This window comes from Crinia signifera, chromosome 19 (assembly GCF_055691185.1).
Source record: "Crinia signifera chromosome 19, ASM5569118v1, whole genome shotgun sequence".
Lineage (NCBI taxonomy): Eukaryota > Metazoa > Chordata > Amphibia > Anura > Myobatrachidae > Crinia > Crinia signifera.
In genome coordinates, this window is record NC_139226.1 from 21,478,768 (window position 1) to 21,505,623 (window position 26,856).

The 26,856-nt window shown below is 45.0% G+C and overlaps 1 protein-coding gene across 1 annotated transcript in view; it reads left to right on the forward strand.

The window, feature by feature from the left end:
* The window catches only part of LOC146041468 (sialic acid-binding Ig-like lectin 13), a 76,156-nt gene that overhangs the window by 40,001 nt on the left and 9,299 nt on the right, over positions 1-26,856 (forward strand). The window contains exons 4-6 of the mRNA XM_083161444.1: positions 7,173-7,214; positions 14,345-14,602; positions 17,359-17,388. Of these exons, the coding sequence (XP_083017570.1) occupies positions 7,173-7,214; positions 14,345-14,602; positions 17,359-17,388 (330 nt within the window). The remainder of the gene's footprint in view (positions 1-7,172; positions 7,215-14,344; positions 14,603-17,358; positions 17,389-26,856) is intronic.

The following is a 26,856-nucleotide window of genomic DNA, read 5'->3' on the forward strand; positions in this document are numbered from 1 at the left end:
GATTGATATTGTAGTACTTCTTAGGGGTGTGCTACCACTGACACAAAATGATGTATCAGAATATAGAGAAAGAGAACGTGTGTCTTGTTTGTGGTGCACCAAAGAGAATTAATTAGAGTCAATAAAAATTAACCTTTAATTTATTTATTTAAAAAACTGCGAAATATAAAACCAAAACACAAAAATTGACAAACAAAGTGCAAGATAGTGCGTGTTAAAAACAGAACATGTGGGGACTTGCTTGTGTGTTTTCAATGTGTCTCTTTAATTATAATTTTGTGTTAGCGTATTCTGGAAAACAATCTCTGCTACAAATGTGGGTCGAGAACCTCTTATTGCACTTGTAGCTGTTTTTTCATGGAATGCTTCTAGCACTGAATTAAATTCAAATATTCTTAACATATGTTAGTGGAATAATCACTGTAATGTCGCTTGTCTCAAAATAACAAGTTAATTGCTGTTGATTTTAGGTGTGTCGACACTTGGATGTCGATTTGTCAAGCTCAACACACAGTTGGCTCGTGTAAATACTAAATTGACACAATTTTGGGCTTTAATTGCCTTCAATCATCTAATTATGTCTCAATCAATCAGCATATTGTGTGGAATACCTCTAGCACTAAGTTGAAGTCGAATTTTCTTCACATATGTTAGTGGATTTGTCACTGTAATGACGCCTGTCTCATAGCACCAGGTTAATTGTTAATTGCTAGTCATAGATATGTCGACACTTGAGTGTCGATTTCTCATGCCTATCACACAGTTGTGTGATGTTGATATTAAATTGATACAATACTGGGCTTTAATTGCCTTCAATCATATAATTGTATCTCAATCAGTTAGCATGAAATGGCAAGACAATTCTGTGGAACAAGCCTTCAGTGAGTAAAACAGTACTGACAATAAGCGTGTCTGCTTGTAGTTTCGCAGTAAGGCAACAGCACTGATACAACAGCGTCTGAAGCAGCGTGTGTATATGGACAGTATGACACTGGTACAAATACTTTATTGATACAATTGAACCTTATTCTGATTGATTGGTAAGTGTTGAACCAGAGCTGTCAGCGGGTTTAAGCAGCGTTGTAAATTCGCGTGCCTGCCCGTAATTATACACTGAAACACTAGCAATTGCGGGACACCCTGTATACCCGCTTCTGTTTTAAGTAAAATGCTGGAAATTGTCACACATTGTGCTTAGATGGAATCGATAGCTGCGAGGCAGAGCTGTCAGAGCCGTCACCGGGTAAGGCAGCGCTAGTAGTCTGCGTGCCTGCCCGTGAGTTGACAGTGAGAGTTTAACACTTGCGGTACAGTCTGTATACCCGCTTCTGTTTAAATGAGTGCTTAGATAGAGTCAATATCTGCGAGGCAGAGCTGTCAGAGCTGTCACCGGGTAAGGCAGCGCTAGTAACCTGCGTGCCTGCCCGTGAGTTGACATTGAAAGTTTAACACTTGCGGTACAGTATGTATACCCGCTTCTGTTTAAATGAGTGCTTAGGTAGAGTCAATATCTGCGAGGCAGAGCTGTCAGAGCTGCCACCGGGTAAGGCAGCGCTAGTAATCTGCGTGCCTGCCCGTGAGTTGACAGTGAGAGTTTGACAGTTGCGGTACAGCATATACCTCCGCTTCTGTTATAGATACGTGCTAGAGAGATTCACATATGATATAGTCTTGACATTACAGCCCTGAAAAGGGCTAACATTAGTAGATGCTAAACACACAATTAGTAAATGAGTTAGAGACAGTGCACACAAAAGTACACCCACACGGCCGTGCTGCCGGCGCGCGCGTTTCGCTCCCCGCTTTTTCAAGGCAAGCCGCTCTGCTGCCTTGATGGGGTTTAAATTCTAAATTCAAATGTAAAAGTCGTCCAATGACCTTTGCTGGCGTGTGGGAGTCTCCTCCCATTGGTTACTGATGGGTGTGTTCCCTGATCGTATCCATTATGTACACACCGGGGGATTTCTGGATTGTTTCATTCACAGGTAAGTAGAACTATTTTATGTTGTTTTTAATTATTTTTTATTATTTTTTATTTTTTATTATTTTTGGGAATAACTCTTGGTAAAGAAAGGGCATGTAATATGCCCATCTGGTGAAAAGAAAGATCACAGCTGAAATTAGAAATAAGCAGGTTGTAATAATATCGGAAAAACTGCTGTCTGTAACAACTTTTTTATCAATTCCTGCATACACACTGAGCGATTTTATTATGCTCAAACCGCCACTTTAAATATTTTCTTATTTATTAATTGATGCTAGTAAGACCACTAAATCTAGGTCTAATGTTTATGTATACAGATGCTGGTGATAATAACGCAATTGATATAATCTAATTGCTGAGGAAAATAGGAAATGATTAATTAATGGTTTGTATATGTCTTAAAATAAATTATTTTAGTCGAGAATCTATTCCTTAAAGACAATAATTCGGACATTTGCTGAAAAATAATTGGTTTAAGGAAAATGTATAAGTGTTAATTAACACTCCATTCCAATACTGGAGATAAAATTCAGTAGTGTCACCGTTGTCAGGTGTATTAGTATGTTTGTGTTTTAAATACACAAATTATGTAATGGGTGTTAAAGTGTATAGGTGTTGCCCCACACTGGGGTGTGGGTGAGGATAAGGTTAAGAGTGTGATTGAATAATAGTGATACAAATAAGGGTTAGAGTTAGGGTTAGGGTAAGGGTTAGGGTTAGGGTTGGGATGAGGGTTAGGGTTAGGGTTAGGGCTAGGGTTAGGGTAGGGATTAGGGGTGGTGGTAGGAATGGTGCTAGATTTGTACTAGATTACAGTACTAGGAATAAAATTCAATAGTGTCACCGTAATACGGTGTACTTACATCCTTGTGTGTTAATACAGGGATTATGTAATTGGTGTTGATGCATATAAGTGTTATCCCACACTAAGGTGTGGGTGAGGATTAGGTTTAGGGTGTGATTGGATCATGATAGTAAATGAAGTATTGGTAACTTGTGATAGTAGAAGAGTGAAGTCTTTCATGATGATTAGGGTGCCTGTCTATTATGTCCCAGTGGGGGGATTAAGGAAAATTGGTGTAGGTGAGGTGACACAAAATACAAAAAGTAAGTGAGTTACACTCTGCAAAAAACAACAGAAACCAAAAGGAAGGGGAGTGGTGGAGAACACGTGTGGGGAAGGAGGTATGGTGAGTACCCTCTGAGTGTTTATGATACATCTAGCGTATACCTGTATGTGTTATGTATATCTGTACTGTCACTGTTTAACTGTTACCTAACCGGCTGTTGCACAGCAATCCACATAAATCTTCTAGTATACGCAAATATACCTGGCCAATACAGCTGATTCTGATTCTATTGAGTGCCACATTTTGAAATGGGAGTACTATTGTGTGTTCACGCCCCTTCCTTGTCAGAACGCGTCTTTTTTTCAGAGTGTTAAGCATTATAGCAAATTTAAAGTTTGCAGGAGGGCGTTGAACATCCTAGCACCAGCCCTGCGTGCAGAGAGAACATTAAGTGAGGGCTGCCTATGCCAAAGCGGAGTTAAGAGGATTATATTTTTATTTTTGCAGTAGAAGTTGATGACTGCTATTTGTATAACGTTTGGTTACAGTTGCAATTTTTGCTGGTAGCCTATCAGGGAGAAACAGGGCGTGACCTTAGGAGAGTGGTATATAGGTAGGATCCTGCAGGAGCTACTTTGTCTTTCAGAAGTTTCAGCACCACCAACCCTCCCCTGCCTGTCAGGCATCCAAATTGATTTTGGTACATTTAACATTTCTCTAAAACTAGGCGGTAAGCCGTAACGGTCCAGAGGTCATTGTGGCATAAGAGGGCGTTGGAAGGCACTGCCCCTTGAAAGACGGTGGGTGTGTCCTGCCTTTGTCGGGGTACAATTTGGACACTCCTTTATGGGAGTGCCCACACCGGCCAGATATGGGGTGGTGAGACTTTCCAGTGTCAGGTTATGCTTTAGTCAGATGGGGCGTCTCAGTCGTCACCATATTTAATAGTTGGGGCGTTTAAGTCTCCCGCTATGTTATGTGGCTAGAGCTGGACATCACGTGGTGCCTTATGGCCAGCCCTTTACGATGAGGGGTCATACCAAGTAATTAATAACTACAGGTATGACCATTAAATCTAATGCTAAGGTGTCCGAGTCCTTATTGCATCTGCGTGTTTTATTTTAGATAAGTTAGGTTAACCCCTTCATGACAGAGCCAGTTTGTGCCTTCATGACAGAGCCCTTTTTTTCAAATCTGACATGTCTCACTTAAGTGGGGATAACTTTTTTTTGCTTTTACTTATCCCAGGGATTTTGAGATTGTTTTCTCGTGACACATTGTACTTCAAGTTAGTGGTAAATTTGGGTCGATACAGTCTGTGTTTTTTTGTGAAAAATACCAAAATATCGTGAAAAAATGGAAAATTTAGCAATATGCAAAATGTCACATTTTCTGCTTGTGAGACAAATAATCATACCACTCAAAATAGTTAATAACTAACAAAGACCATATGTCTACTTTATGTTGCAATTATTATTTCAACCTCCTTTTCATTTTTTTGGACACTAGGAGGCTTCAAATATGACTAGCAAATTCTCAAATTTTCAAGAAAATTTCAAACACCGATTTTTTTAGGGACCAGTTTAGTTCTGATGTGACTTTGAGGGACTTGTATGTGAGACACCCCCATAAATTTCAAAAACTGCACCCCTCACAGTATTCAAAACAGCATTTTGGAAGTTTGTTAACCCTTTAGGTGTTTCACAGGAATTAAAACAAAGTGTAGGTGAAATTTCAAAATTTCATTTTTTTTTCGGATTTTCAATTTTAATACATTTTTCTAAGGAACACAGTAGATTTTACTAGAGAAATGTGACTAAAAATTGATTCCCCCAATTCTTTGGTTTTCATAAATATCCTATATGTGGCCCTAGTGTGCACGGTGACCAAACCACCGGCTTCATAATAGAAGGAGCACCTACTTGATTTTGGAGCCTCCTTTTTATGAGATTATTTTTTAGGCACCATGTAGGTTTCTAGGCACCATAAGATGCTAAAAGTTAGGAACCCCCCCACAAGTGACCCCATTTTGCAAACTACACCCCTCAGGGAATTCATCTAGGGGTATAGTGTACATTTCAAACCCCCAGGGGTTTCACCAATTGTGGTACAACTGGGCAGTGAAAATGAAAAAAAATAATTTTTCATTTTCACAGCTCAGTTGTATCAAAATTGGTGAAACCCCTGGGGGTTTGAAATGTACTCTATACCCCTAGATGAATTCCCTGAGGGGTGTAGTTTGCAAAATGGGGTCACTTGTGGGGGGGTTCCACTGTATGGGTGTTTCGGGGGTCATTCAACCAGAATCTGTGCTGCAAAATCCAAAAATCACTCCTTCCCTTCTGAGTCCTGCCATGCACCCAACTGGTATTTTTTGGTCACATGTGAGGCATTGCCGTACCCGGGAGAAATTGGGGCACAGATTTTGGGGTGCTTTGTCTCCTTCATTCCTTGTGAAAATGCAAAATTTTGAGCCAGATCTGCATTTTTGTGTAAAAAAATTTAATTTTTTACACAAAAATGCAGTTCTGGCTCAAAATTTTTAATTTTCACAAGGAATGAAGGAGACAAAGCACCCCAAAATCTGTGCCCCAATTTCTCCCGGGTACGGCAATGCCTCACATGTGACCAAAAAATACCAGTTGGGTGCATGGCAGGACTCAGAAGGGAAGGAGTGATTTTTGGTGGTGGAATGAATGGCGGGTGCTATGTCGCATTAGCAAGACCCCCGAAGCACCAATACAGTGGAACCCCCCCACAAGTGACCCCATTTTGGTCACCAGCTTTGGGAGGGGGGCTGGCGCTGCGGCTGGCGGGGGGGTGGGAGGGGTGCTGGCGCTGCGGCAGCCGGGTGGGTGGGAGGGAGGGGGGCTGCCGGGTGGGAGGGGGGGGGGGGCTGGCGATCGTTGGTGATCGGTGCGGTATACGCACACACACACACACACACACACACACACATATATATATATATATATATATATATATATATATATATGTGTGTATATATATATATATATATATATATATACATATATATACATATATATACACACACATATATATATATATATATATGTGTGTGTATATATATATATATATATATATATATATATATACACATTTGCACATTATTTTTTATTTTATTTTATTTTTAACTTTTCCAGCAGCAGCATGATGCTGCTGCTGCTGCTGCTGCTGCTGCTGCGGGGGGGAGGGGGGAGAAGGGGAGCGCAGCGTGCGCTCCGGACGTAGCGGTGGAGCCGGGGGAGCTGCTGCTGCTGCCGGGTGAGTGCCCGGCGGGTGGGAGGGGGGTGCTGCCGCTCGGTGGTGATCGGTGCTGCACCGATCACCACCGTTTTCTGTGTTACCGAGCGGCTTAGCCGCCGGTAACACAGGAAGCGCTGTGATTGACTGTTCAGATTTGAACAGCCAATCACAGCGATCGCCGACCGGGGGGGGCACCCCTGCCCCCCCTGGGCGGCGAGGGGGGATGTCTGCTTTCAGGGACAGCAGACATCTCTTAACTGTCACCGCGTCTATAGACGCAGTGACAGTTAGAAGCCATGACGTACATGTACGTCAAATGTCGGGAAGTACTTCCCGACCATGACGTACATGTACGTCAAATGTCGGGAAGGGGTTAAGGTTTGTGTTCAGGTTCAAACTCAAGAAATGTATGGATGCCTTATTAGATTTCGGTGAGTTATTTTGTTTCTGTGCAGGGTAAATACTGACTGATTTATTTTTACACTGCAATATAGATATCAGTTTGAAGTACAACCCCCACCCAAATCGAACTCTCTCTGCATGTTACATCTGCCCCACCTGCAGTACAGCATAGTTTTGTCCATTGGTAAACCAAATGTGCTTTCCAAACCAACCTGAATCAACCCTAAGTACATAATGTGGTTTTGGTCCTTTTACAAAAAGCAATTTCTGCAGTTCCAGTTTATCTATGGGGGGAGGGGGATTTGTAACTGTTTGCACTGGAAGCTGAATCATCTAGAAACCGCCCAGCTAGTCACCGTACTGTACTTACTGTCTCTTCCTCATACTTTTTTTTTTTTTCCAAATGATCAAAAACAATTTGTAAACATTCCAATGTCATTTCATTACAGATCCACCTGGAAATCCAGATGTCACCATCTCCTCCTCCAAAGGTATATTGAGAATTGTGGCTCCATCCTGCTATAGTAGTGTTGGTACTTGTTTCCTAGCACGGCCACACCGATCATGATCTTGGGCATCGCAGGTAAAAAAATTGCGTCGGTCGCATCGCATGCGGGCAAAAAAATCGCATGCGATGCGACCGACGCGATGCCCCCGATTTCCCATAGGGAACAATGTTAAATGCCTCAATTTACCCAAATCATCATAGGGAACAATGGTAAATGGCCCAGAAACCCCCCAAAACACCCCTGAACAGTGAAATGGCCCCCCAAAATTAGTTAACGCCACCCCACGATCAACGTGAACCCGAAGTGTGGCGAGCGCAGCGAGCCCGCGAGGGGCGGCGGTACGCGTCCTCCGACCTTTTCATACCCCCACTATCCACGTCGGCGTGGAGTTGAGAATAGAATAGTGTGGCGAGCGCAGCGAGCCACCGAGCCCGAAGCGTGGCGAGCGAAAGAGGATACCTTCACAGGTAAACGCGTCCCTTCGCGGGCTTCACAGCTGTCCGCGTCCCCTCGCGGGGCTCGCCACACTTTGGGCTCAGTGGCTCGCTGCGCTCGCCACACTATTCTATTCTCAACTCCACGCCGACGTGGATAGTGGGGGTATGAAAAGGTCGGAGGACGCGTACCGCCGCCCATCGCGGGCTCGCTGCGCTCGCCACGCTTCGGGTTCACGTTGATCGTGGGGTGGCGTTAACTAATTTTCGGGGGCCATTTCACTGTTCAGGGGTGTTTTTGGGGGTTTCTGGGCCATTTACCATTGTTCCCTATGATGATTTGGGTAAATTGAGGCATTTAACATCGTTCCCTATGGGAAATCGGGGGCATCGCGTTGGGACAGTTTAATGGTTTTTTAGCCGCCTGCGATGCGACCGACACGATTTTGACTTTTTTCAATGCATTTCAATGGGAAATCGTGGGCATCGCGTCGGTCGCATCGCAGACCACTAAAAATTACCCGCGATGCCCACGATTGTGGCCGTGCTAGGAAACAAGTAGCGTAGTGTTTTGACCAGTTCCTGTAACATAGAACAATAAGCATTTAGAGTGTCAGTTGGTGTCAATTGGTTGAGTGGCAGTTGGTGTATCTCATTTATTCGAATCTGGACTATGTTGCAGCCACTTCTGGTCTCTTGAGATGGGTTAGTTCTGTGCGACCTCATGTTTGATACCCAATTACTGCCAGTGCTTAAAGTGGTGCTGGTAAGGTGGTGAAACTCACTTACCATGCCTCCCCCCCCATATGTCACAGCCGGGGTGGGTGCTAGGGTGTTTCCCACATATCCATGAAATGAAGATTGTGGGCAACATAGTAACACCCCTATTTCAAATTATGCCCCACAGTGCAAAACAACCCAACACCTAAAATAAATGGAACAGTGGGCACCTAAGGTGCACAGCAAAAAATTAGGGCATGGGTTTGTGGGACAGGGGATTATGCACACCGTAATGCCCATTACACATTATGTCACAGGGGCGGATTGGCCTGCCGGGAAACCGGGCATTTTCCCGGTGGGCCGGCCCAAAATAGACATAAAGAGGCTGCTTACTACCCTGGCTGGGCCGCGGACCGCACGGCCGTCATCTTTGCAGCTAGCGGCCGCGGCCGCAGCAGTTTTCCCAAAACAAATATGGCCGCAGCCAGCAACAGCTCTCTTACTGCAGAGTGCAGATGGCCGCGGGAGCAGCTGCGTGCGGCCGCACATGCGCACCAGCCCTCCCGCGGTTCTGTCACTGTGCATGTGCACCACTGTGTACCTGCGTGCAGGGAGGCACCTGCCATGAGATGCGCCCTCCCTGCTGTCCATCCCCGCTGCTGTACTCAGGCAGAGCTGAGCTCCCTCCTGGCTCTGTCCCAACCCCCTTTGATGTCAGCCGATCTAAAGGGGCGGAGCTACACGAGTTGAAGGGGGCGGAGCTACACGGGGAGCACAGGCAATGAAAGCATTTGAAAGAATTGATCCACTGCCAGCCAGTTTTTAAGGTAAATAAAATGTTGGTGCTGGCATTATGCAGCACTAGTCATGTCGGGCATTATGCAGTGTCACTACTGTCGGCAACTCGTGTGGGCGTTATGCAGTGTCACTACTGTCGGCAACTCGTGTGGGCATTATGCGGTGTCACTACTGTCGGCAACTCGTGTGGGCATTATGCAGTGTCACTACTGTCGGCAACTCGTGTGGGCATTATGCGGTGTCACTACTGTCGGCAACTCGTGTGGGCATTATGCGGCGTCACTACTGTCGGCAACTGGTGTGGGAATTATGCGGTGTCACTACTGTCGGCAACTCGTGTGGGCATTATGCGATGTCACTACTGTCGGCAACTGGTGTGGGCATTATGCGGTGTCACTACTGTCTGCAACTGGTGTGGGAATTATGCGGTGTCACTACTGTCGACAACTGGTGTGGGAATTATGCGGTGTCACTACTGTCGGCAACTGCTGTGGGCATTATGCGGTGTCACTACTGTCGGCAACTGGTGTGGGAATTATGCGGTGTCACTACTGTCGGCAACTGGTGTGGGAATTATGCGGTGTCACTACTGTCGGCAACTGCTGTGGGTATTATGCGGTGTCACTACTGTCGGCAACTGGTGTGGGCATTATGCGGTGTCACTACTGTCAGCAACTGCTGTGGGTATTATGCGGTGCCACTACTGTCGACAACTGGTGTGGGAATTATGCGGTGTCACTACTGTCGGCAACTGGTGTGGGTATTATGCGGTGTCACTACTGTCGGCAACTGCTGTGGGTATTATGCGGTGTCACTACTGTCGGCAACTGCTGTGGGTATTATGCGGTGTCACTACTGTCGGCAACTGGTGTGGGCATTATGCGGTGTCACTACTGTCGGCAACTGGTGTGGGCATTATGCGGTGTCACTACTGTCAGCAACTGCTGTGGGTATTATGCGGTGTCACTACTGTCGGCAACTGGTGTGGGCATTATGCGGTGCCACTACTGTCGACAACTGGTGTGGGAATTATGCGGTGCCACTACTGTCGGCAACTGGTGTGGGTATTATGCGGTGTCACTACTGTCGGCAACTGCTGTGGGTATTATGCGGTGTCACTACTGTCGGCAACTGGTGTGGGCATTATGCGGTGTCACTACTGTCGGCAACTGCTGTGGGAATTATGCGGTGTCACTACTGTCGGCAACTGGTGTGGGAATTATGCGGTGCCACTACTGATGACAACTGGTGTGGGAATTATGCGGTGTCACTACTGTCGGCAACTGGTGTGGGAATTATGCGGTGTCACTACTGTCGGCAACTGCTGTGGGTATTATGCGGTGTCACTACTGTCGGCAACTGGTGTGGGCATTATGCGGTGTCACTACTGTCGGCAACTGGTGTGGGTATTATGCGGTGCCACTACTGTCGACAACTGGTGTGGGAATTATGCGGTGCAACACATGTCGGCAACTGGTGTGGGTATTATGCGGTGTCACTACTGTCGACAACTGGTGTGGGTATTATGCGGTGTCACTACTGTCGGCAACTGGTGTGGGCATTATGCGGTGTCACTACTGTCGGCAACTGGTGTGGGCATTATGCGGTGTCACTACTGTCGGCAACTGCTGTGGGAATTATGCAGTGTCACTACTGTCGGCAACTGCTGTGGGAATTATGCGGTGTCACTATACATACTATTTTTTTTTAGAGCCAAACATATGACCAGGTTAAAGCTTTGCTCTAATATATATGTATGGGGAGGTTACGTAATGAGCATGCATATATATATATCCAACGTGGTAACCAAACGATCCAGAGACCCCAGGATACAGACCGGCACTGCAGCAATTTTCAAATAATCATTTATTCAGCTCAACGTTGCGTATGTGTTGCTCTTGAAAACGGGGCTCAACCCCCGAAACGTTGAGCTGAATAAATGATTATTTGAAAATTGCTGCAGTGCCGGTCTGTATCCTGGGGTCTCTGGATCGTTTGGTTACCACGTTGGCTATTTGTCCCTTGGCAGGGCACGCAGTCTACCATTGACTTCTGTGTACTGAATGCCGGACCGAACATATATATATATATATATATATATATATTCATGAACTAAAACCCCATTATTTATTTATTGATTATTTGAATGTTAAGGTGAGTTAGTTTGTTGTAGTGAGTGCTGGGCCCCCTGTGTTTGTATTTACTAGAGTGTGTGGTCACAGGCCACCGCACCCCACCCTGGGATGTGGGTGCTGTTTGCACCCCATTCCTAGGAATGGCAAGTGTGTTGGTACTTCTGTATCTATATATATATATATATATATATATATATATATATATATATTCCACGAACTGCGGCATTCCAGTCTGATTGAAGTCTCCAATTGGTCTTGTCTCCAGTCTGAATGAACCAAATCATGGTTTTGATGCACCATGATTTGAGTCTTCATTTGAACACTTCAATCAGACCATAGTGCAGCAGTCCGTAGATTATATATATGTGTGAGCCGTTGTGACACCAACAAGTCTATTATAACTGTGTTATGCTTTCCTTGGGGTTATAGGGGGTCAGCTATTCACAGCATGGGCGTGTTATCAGAGTGATATGGGCAAGTTGCTGATAGTAGTGGCATACAGAGAAGCTGATTTGCACGCATTGGAGGCTATACTGATATGGATGATCTGCACCTAGGATAGGGCTGGTGAAAGTTTCAATAATGCAGCCAATGGTAGCAGCGTAGCAGCATTAGCATAAAGTCGCATACGCAACTGCATCAAAAAATACAAGGAAGACCACAATTGCATGCAACTCTGAATCAGATTCTATTAGTAGGGATCCGCCCCCTCTTGACAGACTCCACCCCCTCAGCAGACCACGCCCCCAGGGCTGCTTCCATAAATTTCCCGGGCTGGTTTTACATCCCAATCCGCCCCTGTTATGTCACACACTGTAATGCAACTTACATATTATGCCACATAAGTGCCACTTACCTACATGCTCAATGCTAGGGTTTTCTTGCTCATTACTAGGGTTTTCTTGCTCAATGCCAGGGTTTACATGCTCAGTGCCAGGGGTTTCTTGTTCAATGCGAGGGGGTTTGAGCCAATCGGAGCATGGCTCCTGATTGGCTGCAGTGCTGCTAACTCCAATTAGCTCTCGAGTCATGAGCCAGGCTCGGTGCATCATTTGAAATAGCTGTGCCGCAGAGTAGTGGATGGGTGGACCTGCGCTGATAGAGACTGCCAGGTTTCCCACCACTCTGCCTGGCTGTCCCTTTATAGCAAAGAAGGCTGCAGAAAAGGACAGATAGCGGGGCAAGGTGAGCGGACAGAGGCGGAACCGTTCTGCCTCCAAAATGGAACTGACGGAACACAGAAACAAAAACATCCATTTCATGGAAAGTGTGGTCCATTCATAAACTGGAGCCCAATTTGGTTCATACAGTCTCCAGTTTATTTTTGTCCACTTGCCACTGACTTGGAACCTGCCCCAATAATCACATCAATAAAGTCAAGGTGGTTTTATATTTATTCAAATGGAACTCGGGAAAATGGACTGTTGGAGGTGAAATACTGTAACTGGCTAAGTGGCATACATTATTATTACACTTAAACAGTTGCACTTTGCTCAAAAACACACAATCCTGCAGAGAAATGTTTTACTTCTGCTTTATGATGAATTCATTGCAAAATATAATGACGATTTACAGTTTCATCAGTATACATAACTGTGACATAAAAACACAATACACTTACTTTTATATTTTTTCCTGAATTTCTCAATAAGAAACATTTGGGTGCCTTGAAAACATTTTGATGCTCTAGGGCACCGTGATTCAAAAAAGTTTGGGAACCCCTGGATTATAGGATTGCAAAAACAGCTTTTGATGTTCCACCTTCCTGAATGGTAACAACTTGTAGCTCTCAGCCAGACAAAACTGATACATTAAAACTTCCCTGGCTATTAGTGAAACACAAGTATCTCTTCCTGACCTCCAAAGGTATCTATTCCTAATACCGCATTCAGACAGCAACGGCCAAATACCCTGGCAATTACCTCGCTTTTCAAGCACCAGGTTATTCCTCTGCCGCTGTCAGATTCCCCTTCACACAGGAGAGGAAATCTCCGGATTTAAAATTTAGACCTTGAGATTTCCTCTATTACACTGGGTTTTCCTTACTCAGAGTTTTCGCCTGTGTGAAAGGGTCAATCCGGATCTTAAACTCCGGGAGCCTTTTGCAGGGTCGGAGACCCAGAGTTCATGATCCGGATCGACCCTTTCACACTCAAGAAATGACCTGTGTTTTTAATGAAATTCCTTGGTGGAACTGCTTCACCCGGGAAATTAATTTTCTGTGTGAAAGGGGTATAACTATAACGTTTACCCTTGGGCGGTGGTGAATTTCCCATTAGGCACATATATAGATAGAGCCACGCTCGTTTATCCCGAAAGCATCCCATCTTGGGGCGCTGTTTGCCAAGGCTCGCCGAGAATGAGACTCATGTGTGTGTGAGACACTCGCACAAATGGTGCGCCAAGGGGGATGCTCAGGCGCGATGGCGGGATGAATAATCGCGGCTTCATCTGTATGGTTACTAAAAATATACGGATTAAAGGGTTTGGGGCAGATATTCATGAAAAGAGACGTAGTACACAGATGTTAGACCGCTTTATTTTTACACTGCAAATTAGATGTCAGTTTGAACACACCCCACTCATATCTAAGGTTCTCTGCACATGTTACATCTACCCCCCCCCCCCCCCTGCATCGCAGCAATTTTTTGAGTAGAATCAGGCCCTACAAAATTTTCTATCTATTGCTATGGGTACAACAGAATAAAACTATTGGTACTTGTTTAGTTTCGCGGCAGCAAGGCCATGCATCTGAGTCAAGTTGCGGGGCTCGCTTCGCTCGCCCACGCTGCGGGCTCGGTGGCTCGCCACGCTCGCCACACTATCTAAGATCAGCTCAATGCCAACGTGGATAGTGGGGGTACGAACTATCCATGTTGGCTTGGAGTTACATTTATTTTAGATAGTTAGATAGTTTGGCAAGCGCACAACCAGGAAGTAGCCGGCGGCCATGCTGCCGCCGTGAAACTAAACAACCAAACTATTTTGTCCATTCATTATAAAGCCAGTTTGGTTCTGTGTCTAGGTGGACAGCTTGAAGCTAACCAGTCCATGATTACAAATGATGATGGAGGTTTAACACTAAACTGCTCTGCGGACAGTAACCCAGCAGCTGTTCTGAGATGGATAAAGCAGGAAGTCACCGGATCAAACACTACGATTGGTGAAGGAGTGATGTGGTCACTGGTAAAAATAACATCGTCGGAGTCAGGTGTCTACTGGTGCTCAGCAAGGAACACGCAAGGGTCCAATGATACCCGCATCCAAATCACCAAAAAAACAGGTACCTGTAATACTTATATTTTTATAAATAATACTGACCACTGAAATAATACCACGCTGACAAGTGTAAAGGGACTATTGGGTGGTTTCTGGGGGTGCAACAATTTCTGGGGTGTTTTCTGGGCTCCACTGGGGGAGGGGTGGGGATGGTTGTGATATTCAGGGGATTATAGTAAAGAGTTGTTTGAAAGTATTGCGGTCTGTGGTCAGTCTCACTGGGGTGAGGTGGGGTATTATGTGAAACTAGTTAATAGCCTGTCAAGCATAGTCCCTACCTGCTCCTAAAGATGGAGCAGCAATTATTAGAGCTGCTCCTGGCAATTCTATTGTCAACTGCTGCGTTTCGCCATCCGCCAGAAGGAGGCACGTGCACACAAGACACTCACACACTCCGTTCAGATGGAGCCCTCTGCCTTCTCTCCACTGCTCCCCCATCCTCCCCGTAGCTGCCCGCACTCCCCCTAACCCTGCCCGTCTTCTTGAAGCAGAGATGGGCAGGAATTCCACTCCCTGCCGTGGAGTGTCTCACACGCTCGTGCATCCCCATCAGATGAAGCACCTCTCTGCCAGCCGGCACCAAAACTGGCGATTCCCTGAGCTGACTGAGAGGCGCTCCATCTGTACCTCCACTGTGTGTGGTCTTCACAGCTCTCTGTCTCCATATCTAGCAAGTTTGAAACAGATCATTTTGCTTTCACTTTCTATTAAAGAGTAATTTGGTATGTTCAGTGGCCTCTAGGGGTCACTGGCAGTACTTCACCTTAAAAAAGGTGAGGAGTAATTAGCATTTATACTAGGGTAGTAATGAATTAATCCCACCTATTTTGGTGTTGTCCCGCCTACATTTCATTTGGTGCTGCCCATTTAAGCCCACTTATAGAAATATTTCCAGGGCCACTTTTAGTTCCCAATCCACCCTGATTACATGAACCAAAGTACAGAATTGTACTGTGCTGTATTTCATACACTTTGGTCATACACTTGGTGTAAATCTCATAGTCCAGGTAACTTCCACACACACAGTATAAGACTGTCTACCACTCTCATTGTAATGCCCTGAACACTACCAAACAAACATATTTCCAAACTCTCATCTCTGCACAAGCTGCAAACCCCAAACAACTTTTGAATACATTTAACGCACTTCTCAATACTCACTCACCCAACTCACCTGCCAGTATCAAGGTGCAAGATCCTGCTTCCTAATTCAAGGACAAGATTGATAGAAACCAGTATATAATGGTACGCTCTTCCTTAGCCAGTGACCTGCTCAATTCTTTACCTGAATCCTCTGGCAATCTCTCTTCATTTGATCATTTTCATCATTCTACTCTACTACCTTTTCTCTTAAACATGTACCCTTTCAGTTAGTAAATCTCTACCTGCTGTGCTCATCCCAACCTTATTTATCATCTGCAATATTTCTCTATCTCTACTGGTATATTTCTTTCAGTGCAGTGCAATGCAGAGACAACTCCCATTTTAAAAACAAAACAAAATTCTGGCCCTAACGCTCTCCCAAATTACAGTCCCATCTCTCAGCTTCCATGCACCTTCAAACTACTTGAGAGACTTGCCTACACACGCCTCGCACACTTTCTTAATTCACACAACTTATTGGACCCACTTCAGTCAGGCTTTTGTTCCAAACAATCCACAGAGACAGCACTGACTAAAGTTGTGAATGATCTGGTCACTGATAAGTTTAAAGGCCATTTCTCACTTATTCTTCTAGATCTCGCAGGTGTTTTTGACATTGTTGACCATTCTCTACTCACACAAACACTACACTCCCTTGGTCTTTTAGACACTGCCCTCTCTTGGTTCTTATCCTACCTATCTAACCGCTCCTTAAGTTTTCGTTATATCACGCATTGATTATTGCAATAGTCTCCTTACTGGTCTTACCAAGAAGAGACTCTCAACACTGCAATCCATTCTGTAGGCATCTACGAGGCTTATCTTCCTAGTTAGACATTCATTGACTGCGTTTCCACTCTGTATTCTACAGGTTACCTGTATTCTACAGTATTCAATATAAAATAATGTTACTCATACATAAGGCAATCAACCAAATTACACCAATGTACATCTCTTCTATTATTTCAAATTATCTCCCAACATGACCTGTCAGGTGTTGTTCCAGACAATATTTATAGGAAAACCTCCAATGGGGCGTTACCTGATGTTAATGAACAAATAGTCTCTGACTATGCTGCCTAAAATGGTGGCCTTATGGAAACAAGTGATAATAAATGTATCAAATGTATAAATACATAAAAGGATAGCTTTTTTTATTGTCACATAAAAATTTATATTTCTATACTGGCCAGATTTGTGTGCAGTCAGCTGATGGGCTGCCCGGCCAAATATGGGTATCATGTTATGTGGGAAAGCTGTTAGCAAAAAGGCCTCTTCACTGAGGGCCTCAACAAGAGGACAAGATATGGTCATAGTCATGGTGACAGCAATATGTTCTTAGTGGTAACTTTTACACAGAGGTTTGAGGGTGTGGTCCTTAATGGCATTGTCCATGTATTTATTGATACATTGGATGACATTAAGGAAAACATCATGAATGCATTTACTGTAGCATCCATATTCCAGCTGTCTCCAGCACATGGGAATACGAGGTGGCATACAATACACTGCTTGTTTGCTGGCCTCAATAGCTGTTTGCAAATGGTTTGTGATCCCCTAAAGTAACAATGCTTTAATAGACAGAGTCCATTTATGTTTGATATGTTTGTCTTTCAGATAAATCCTCCAGAGTCTTCCCTACTTCAGGTAAATGTGTGTGTATACATAAAGAATGATGTGGTGCTGGAAGTGATCATCACAAAGAAAACTGCTACTTTTATAGGTCCATATCAACCAATCAGATTATGCTTCTTATTTATTTAGCACTGATTGATCAGCCTCATTAACATCACATCTATGTGTGTGCCCACGCCTGTCACTGTGTTATTGGAGTGACACAGTACTGTACATCTGTGCAGTACTTAACCCAAGAGATAGTGATACCTTATTATCTTAACTGCTATCAATATTCTATCACCTGTATTATGTTTTTGCTACACACTTACCAACTGTAAAGGGTTAATATACTAAGATCTCCCATCTTAGTATATTTACCCCTTACAGTTGGTAAGTGTGTAGCGAAAACATAATACAGGTGATAGAATATTCTATTAAATATGGGATGTTGCCCATAGCAACCAATAAGATTCTACTTCTTATTTATTACTAGCTGACCCGCCCGGCGTTGCCCGGGACAACCTTGGTTGTTTTTTTCTTCTTCAAAATTGCTGTATAATTTTGTCTTATGCTGCGTTTATGGCTCAAGTTTGTAATTTATTAAAACCTCCACCATAATGTTAGAATGTGTTTGCATTGATACTCAATGCCAGCAATGAAATCAGGGGTGGTGTTGTTGTTTGAAACACACCACTTCTGACTTGATAGCTTGTGTGTGTTGATGAATTCCACATCCACTCCTGAGATTTAGCACCTATGATGCATTTATTTTTGTGTCTTTGTGTGCGTTGTACTGTTTTTGTGTGTGTTGAAGTGTATGTGGGTGTGTGCACTGTGGTTTAGTGTGTTGTGTTGTATCTGTCCAATGTGTAAGTGTGTGAGGTGCGCTACGTATAAATATGTGTGTGCAATGGGCGAAGTGGAAATTTTGAAGTTATGTGCACACTCCAGAAAAAGAGGATGCCGCCACTCAAAAGGGGGCATGTCCTTGAGTGTAGTGTACCATGCTGTATGCCACTTTTACACATTATGCAAAACAGTAGTAGACCCCGTTACACTTGCCCCTTAATTATTTTGCCAGGCGGAAAGAGCTAAAATTCCCCTTATGCAACACAGAATGAGCAAAAAAATTCACATTATACCACCCGGAAAGAGCCAAAATTCTTATTATGCAACATGGATTGAGGCAAAATTCACATCATGCCACCTGGAATAAACCCAAATTCACATCATGCCTCCCGGATTGAGCCAAAATTCACATTATGCTACACAGAAAGTGCCAAAATTCACTTTATGCCACACGGATTGAGCAAAAATTCACATTATGCCAACCAGATTGAGCCAAAATTCACATGGTGGGGTGACGCGTGGACAGAGATGGTAGGGTGACACAGGGACAGAGATGGCGGGGTGATGCAAGGACAGAGATGGTGGGGTGACGCAGGGACATGCACCTCTATGTCACACTACATGTCACATTCTTCCCACCTGCTAACTGTCACATTCATCTGACCCGGCTCCTGTTTACATCAATGGGGGAAGCCCAACCTCCAGACCGCAGCATTCTGTGGTCAGTATGGATGTTGGACGGGGGTCACACACAGCCTCCGCTGCTGTCTGCTGTACTCTGCAGACCGCAGCGGAGTCAGGGAGGAGGTGAATGGATGTCTGTGTGCGGCATCCATTCACCTCGCAGATTGCACGGTTGCTGGGGGCAGCCCAGCAGCTTACTTTGGTGCTGGGCTTGCCTCCAGGGTGATGATCGGCGGTCCTGGCAGGGGTGATCGCGGTCCCAGCGCTTGGAGATGATGTCATCTTCAAGCGCCACCTCCGTCTACACTGCAGGTAGGCACAACAGTGTTAACGGTGCAAATCACCGATCCGACTTGGCTTGGATCCGTGTTCCAAATGCCATGTCGGATCCAGGTTTTTTGGTGTAAAAAGGGTATAAGTGTGTGTGTTCTGTGTGATTGTTTGTGTTGTACTGTTTTTGAGTGTGTTGTAGTGTATATGGGTGTGTGTTGTGCTGCTTGTGGTGTGTCATGTATGTGTGTGTTGTGTGTATCTGTCCAATGTGTAAATGTGTGTTGTGTGCTACGTATACAGTATATGTGTGTTTAGTGTGCTGTGTGTGCTTATATGGTGTACTGTGTGTGTGATGTGTGTGGGTGTGTGTGTACAATGTGTACGTGAGTGTGTGATGTGTGGTCTATGTATTTCCCCAATTATTCCCAATTGTTGAAAGCCTTCACCATAATGCTAGAATGTGTTTGCATTCGTACAAAATAAAAAAAAAATTGCGCCCTCAAATACCTCTCGGCACGCACGCCAGAAAAAGTGCTTGCTCTCACAAGTAGAATGGCCACATTAGTACCAACATTTCATATTACACCACACAGTAGCGCAATCTCTTTCACACCACATAGCAGTCTACATTTTTCACATTATTACCACACACAGTAGTACCCATTTTTCATATGATGCTACACAGTAATAACCTATGAACACAATGCCCACCATAGTAGTGACACTTTCTAGAAGTTGTGTGGGCCCCTCTTGATATGGTGGAGAGAGAGATATAGAATGTTCAATGAGGTGGGAGGTCTGGGCACACAGGACATGCCAAGTCAGAGCCGAGAACCAAACCCCCCACTGAAGTTAACCTGCATTCAGCACCTCCAAGTATGGACTGAGCAGTAGGTGCTGATTGGGAGCTGATAGTCAGCAATTACATGCAGGCAGGAGCAGGGGTGTAGGCCAAGCTCAGTAATCTTTGTGGTGCAGGAGCTGACAGACAGTGATACGCAGATGTGGACACACACAGTGGCGTAACTAGCAATTTTTCTCCCCCCAGCCAAAATAAATTCTGGCGCCCCCCCCTCATTTAAAAAAAAAATTCCAGCAGCCACCCAGGATCGAGCGGAGTAGGCAAAGTGTCCAGCTTCCCCTGTGGGGATCAGGGGAAGCTGGACACTGACATGTGTCACACATTCCCCGGCTAATAGCCAGCGGAGGTGAGTGCGATATCTCTCCCCCTCTCCCCTCCTTACCGCATCCTACCAGGTCCTTACCGAGTTTTCCACCTGCCACGCTGTTCCTGGCCACAGTGATCAGACAGCCTATCTGATCGCTGTGGCCAGGGGCGGCGAGGCAGGAGGAAAAACTGTACAGCATTGTACAATCGCCGTATCGCTGCACACAGCAGCGCTGCACGCAAGCTGGAAGGACAGCATGGTGGAAGGGGGAGTGCTCTCTGGCGAGTCTGGCTGTCTGTGTGAGGACGCTCAGTGAACCTGTCACTGTGTCCTCACGCAGACAGCCAGAGAGCGCTCCCCCTTCCACAATGCCCATTGCCCTTCCAGCTTGCGCGCAGCGCTGCTGTGTATTCCGGGACCCAAGGTGGCAAATGTACAATGCTGTGTACAAGTTAACCTGCTCCCTGGTGGAGCCTGCTCCCCCCCCCCCCGCCATCGCTGGGGCTGCGGACCCCAAGTTACGCCACTGGACACACAGACACACTAACACACAGACGCTGACACAGACATATATGCTGACACACGGACACTGACATAAAGACACATAGATTCCGATACACAGACGATGACTCGGACAGCCACTAACATACTGACACATACATGCTGACACATGGACACTGACATCCTGACATACAGATACTGACACAAATATACACTGACACATGGCGCAGACATACAGAAACAGCCTCTGGTTGGGAGAGCAGGAAAAAGAGGAGAAATAGTTGTGGGCAGTAGGGGAGAGCAGGGGGAGGGGGTGTTAAGACACTGCCACCAGGCAAGAGTGCGGGTACCTACAAACAAAAGCCAGGGTGGCGACAAGGGATTGCATATCCAGTGACAAAGGGGGAGCCACATTAAACGTGAGAGCTGTATACACTAGTGGGCATATAGCTGACGTATAAATATATATATATATATATATATATATATATATTTATATGTGGATAAAAAAGAGAAGGGATTTAGCGCCAAGATATAAAAAGACAGTGCGAAAAAATGTGTAGTGGGTTGTCCCAAATAACAAAAATACCCCCTAAAAAGTCGGGGTGTCAGCTCAATTTTTGAGAAAAAACGGTGGTGGGCCGTCTAAGAGAGGTAGGATATGGTGAGGGTTACTCTCTGAACTCGGCGACTTTTGTTATAAATTAGGACTATGAATAAATCTATATAATAAGTTGAAGAGTCTGTGTGCGGGTGTGTGTGTGTGTGTGCGTGTCCGTCGCATTGCGGACACACCGTGGCACTCAGAGACACCAAATTCAGCAACAAGATACCTCTGGACCCGGTGGTGTGCACCTCGAAGCCGTTTTTGGGAAATTTTACTTAGAAATTTAAAAAACACCAAGTTGTAATTTTCCTTCATTGATGTTCTGGGGAAAAGATCGATGATCTGGGAAACCGTTTGCGAAGGAACAACTCCACACCTGATTTCATTGCTGTCACTGAGTATGAATGACACATTCTAACATAATGGTGAAGGCTTTAAACAATTAGGAAATAATTGAGGATATACATAGACCACACAACACACACACACACACACACACACACACACTAGGGTTACCACCTAGTCCCTTTAATTCCGGACACATGTTAGTTACACAGGTTCTGTGGCAGTTTAAAATCAGGTGAAGTGGAGTCTGGAAGTCAGCCAGCCACAGAACCTGTGTAATTAATATGTGTCCGGAATTAAAGGGACTAGGTGGTAACCCTAACACACACACACATACACATTGTACACACGCACACACACAGTACACCACATACACACACATAGCACACAACACACACATTTATACGTAGAGCACCTCACACACACATTGGACAGATACACACACACGCACAACACACCACATGCAGTACAATACAAATCCATACACACTACAACACACACCCAAAAACAGTACAACAAACACACAGAACACACACACTTAAACATTGCCAGGTTACGCAAAGCACACTACACACACATATATACGTAGCACACATCACAAACGTACACATTCGGCAGATACACACAACACAACACTCACAGTACAACACACATTCACTACAACACGCACCCAAAAACAGTACAATACACAAAACACACATTGCACAGATACACACAGCACACTACACACACACAGATTTATACATAGCACACCTTACATAACATACCTCTAACAGCACAACACACACCCACATTCACCACACACACCCAAAAAACAGTACGACACACACAAAACACACACTTAAACATTGCACAGATACACAAAGACACAACACACACATAATGTATATACGTAGCACACCTCACACACTTACGCATTGGACAGATACATACAATACAACACACACAACCACATACACTACAACACACACAAAAACAGTACAACACACACAAACACACAGAACACATAAAAAATAATTTGCAGTTTATTTAACCGTCTGTACCGGCAAATAAAAACTGTACCTAATGTACCATTTCTACTTTATGCCCCATATCCGTCTCTCCAGTCCTCCAGCCTGTCACTGTTCTCCCTGGCCAGTTGCACTGAGAAAGCTTTGTCCTGGCCAATGCACCCATTGATCAATACAAAGTGGGTACACTGCACTCACCCTGTTAGTCAGTTGGATATTAGGCACTGCTCTGCCTTAAGGGTTTCCCAGACTCTTTTGGTTCATAGATAATGTTTGGTCGATGGGCATGAGCGCTGCATGCATTTGTTTGAATGTTATGAGTGTAAGAAGTTGAAGAATAAGACTGAGATAAAGATTTGTCACGTTATAGTGTACAATTTACTCAATAAATCGTGAAAAAAATATGTGTACATAGAAGTACAGTACAATCAAGAAATGAAAGTAGGATTAAAAAATAAATTCTGATTCAAACTGATAATTGTTTGGATGGCGGTGGGTTGCGAAACAAATCTATAGGTGGAGGGGTATGGATATTGTGGGCATAATTGGTGTTTGGTACACCTACAGGGGGTCCCCAGTTGATGAGAAATTCTCACTACAATGTCACTGTAGGGGGATTTCCAATTGGGCTTCAGGTGGTCTTTTAGGGACCCCTTTACAATCCCGTTGGTCTCTTCTCCTGGAGCCTACGGTCTCCCTTAGTGATTGACTATCATTAAGGGAGACTGTAAGCTCAAGGAGAAGAGACCTAGAGGATTGTAAAGGGTCCCTAAAAGACCACCTGGACCCCAATTGGGAATCCCCCTATGGTGACACTGTGACCGTGACACTGTAGTGAAAATCCCATCAATTGAGGGCCCCCTGTAGGTGTAACAAACACCAATTATGCCCACAATATCCATACCCCCACCTATAGATTTGTTTCACAACCCAACCCATCCAAACAATTATCAGTTTGAATCAGAACTTATTTTTTAATCCTACTTTCATTTCTTGATTGTACTTCTATGTACACTTACATTATTTTCACGATTTATTGAGTAAATTGTACACTTTGTAACATGGCAATTCTTTTTCTCAGTCTTATTCTTCAACTTCTTAAACTCCAAACCTTATCAATGCATCCATTGATGATTGTGATGGCTGGATCAGTGGATTGGCCCGGCGGGTGTAGGGAAGAATTTGGCCCATTGCACCCATTCCCAGTGGTGCATTACAGTGGTGCGGATAGTGTGCGTCGCATCATGACATCATGTGGCCAGGCCCGCGGACCTGCTCCCACACTCAGGGGCTGCCCCACTGTTTGGTAGAGATGCTCGGTGCATGTGCTTTACAGATCCCCAGACCTCAGAGACTGCTGCAGGCAGGTTCGGTGAGGGGAGTGGCAGTGGCAGGGAGCAGTGAATTTTTAATTAATTATGGCGCGGTAAGTAACGCCCACCCCGGTCCCTTCGCACTCAGTGCCTGTAATTACACACCCTAGAAACTGTACCATTTAAAGTATAGAAATGGAGGTGTGGACATGTCCCTTTCTGATTTTGTACCGATTTCTGACCCTCAGATGTTGGAGGGTATGTCATAGGTGCTATATATCATGAGTGGATGTGGAATTCATCAGCACATACAAGTTATCAACTCAGGAGCGTTGTGTTTCAAACAACAACACCACACCTGATTTCATTGCCATCATTGAGTATTAATGCAAACACATTCTAACATTATGGTGGAATCTATAACAAATTACAATCTTAGGTCTTTGTCACAGCATACTGTAAGATGACATGGTACTCTTTACCTAGAAGGGCGCCCGTCGTGGTGATCGCGGGTACATTTATGTCTGGCCGCGACGCGACCGACGCGATGCCCGCGATTTCCCATTGAAACCCATGTTAAACATGGAAATCGCGTCGGTCGCGTCGCGGCCGTCCATAAATGTACCCGCGATGCCCGCGACGCGATGCTCCCGATTTGCCATAGGAATCAATGTTAAAAGGCCCGATGGACACGATTTTACTGTTAAATGCCTCAATGGACCCGATTTGGCCATAGGAATCAATGTTAAATGGGCCACAGAGCCCAAATAAGCACAATTAACCCTTAAATGTCCCCCCAAATTTTTAACGCCACCCCACGATCCACGCCAACCCGAAGCGTGGAGAGCGCAGCGAGCCCGCGAGGGGCGGCGGTACGCGTCCTCCCACCTTTTCATGCCCTACTATCCACTAGGGCGTGGAGTGAGAATAGAATAGTGTGGCGAGCGCAGCGAGCCACCGAGCCCGAAGCGTGGCGAGCGCAGCGAGCCCCGCGAGGGGACGCGGATACCTTCACAGTTATACGCGTCCCCTCGCGGGCTTCACAGGTGTCCGTGGCGACGCGGTCACCTGTGAAGCCCGCGAGGGGACGCGTCTACCTGTGAAGGTATCCGCGTCCCCTCACGGGGCTCGCTGCGCTCGCCACGCTTCGGGCTCGGTGGCTCGCTACGCTCGCCACACTATTCTATTCTCACTCCACGCCCTAGTGGATAGTAGGGCATGAAAAGGTCGGAGGACGCGTACCGCCGCCCCTCGCGGGCTCGCTGCGCTCGTCACGCTTCGGGTTGGCGTGGATCGTGGGGTGGCGTTAAAAATTTGGGGGGACATTTAAGGGTTAATTGTGCTTATTTGGGCTCTGTGGCCCATTTAACATTGTTTCCTATAGCCAAATCGCGGGCATTGAGGCATTTTACATGAAAATCGCGCTCAATCAGCCTTTTTAACATTGTTCCCTATGGGAAAATCGCGGTCATCGCGGGTAGCAGATTTTTATGTACCCGCGATTTACCCGCGATGCCCGCGATGACCGCGATTTTTACCCCCGACGCCCGCGATTTCAATCGCTGGCGCCCATCTAGATAAAGAGTACCGATGACATTTTTCAGCAATTTTGGAAATAAAGAAACCCCAAGGTTTTCCCGGGCAACGCCGGGCGGGTCAGCTAGTATATAATAATACAAAGAATTTATTCAATGAGGGGGTTTACACATTAAGAGGGATAACAAGTTCACAATGCATGTAATAAAATTCAGGGTTATAAGAAAAAAAAGTTAAAAAAATCTGAATAAAAAAAAAAATAACGTCCGTGGATTCTTTTTAAAAAACACTATGCATACGCTGAATAAAAGGCGTCTATTGGTCAAACATTAAGTAAGAAAGATAAAGTGCTTAGCTCATGTGCAGAAGGTGAGGTAGATTAAAAGCTTCCCAACATGTTTCGTCTGTGTGAATTCCTCTGAGGAAGTTACACACAACTCCTGATTTCATTGCTGACATTGAGTATGACAGACACATTCTAACATTATGGTGAAGGCTTTAAACAATTAGGAAATAATTGAGCATATACATAGACCACACATAACACACACATTGTACACGCACACACAGTACACCACATACGCACACATAGCACACAACACACACATTTATACGTAGAACACCTCACACACTTACACATTGGACAGATACACACACACACACAACACACCACATGCAGTACAATACAAATCCATGCACACTACAACACACACCCAAAAACAGTACAACAAACACACACTTAAACATTGCCAGGATACGCAAAGCACACTACACACACATATATACGTAGCACACCTCACAAACTTACACATTCGGCAGATACACACAACACAACACTCACAGTACAACACACACCCACATTCACTACAACACACACCCAAAAACAGTACAATACACAGAACACACACACTTAAACATTGCACAGATACACACAGCACACTACACACAGATTTATACATAGCGCACCTTACGCACTTACACATAGGGCAGATACACACACATAACATACCTCTAACAGCACAACACACACCCACATTCACCACACACACCCAAAAAACAGTACAACACACACAAAACACACACTTAAACATTGCACATATACACAAAGACACAACACACACATACTGAATATACGTAGCACACCTCACACACTTACGCATTGGACAGATACATACAACACACACAACAACATACACTACAACACACACAAA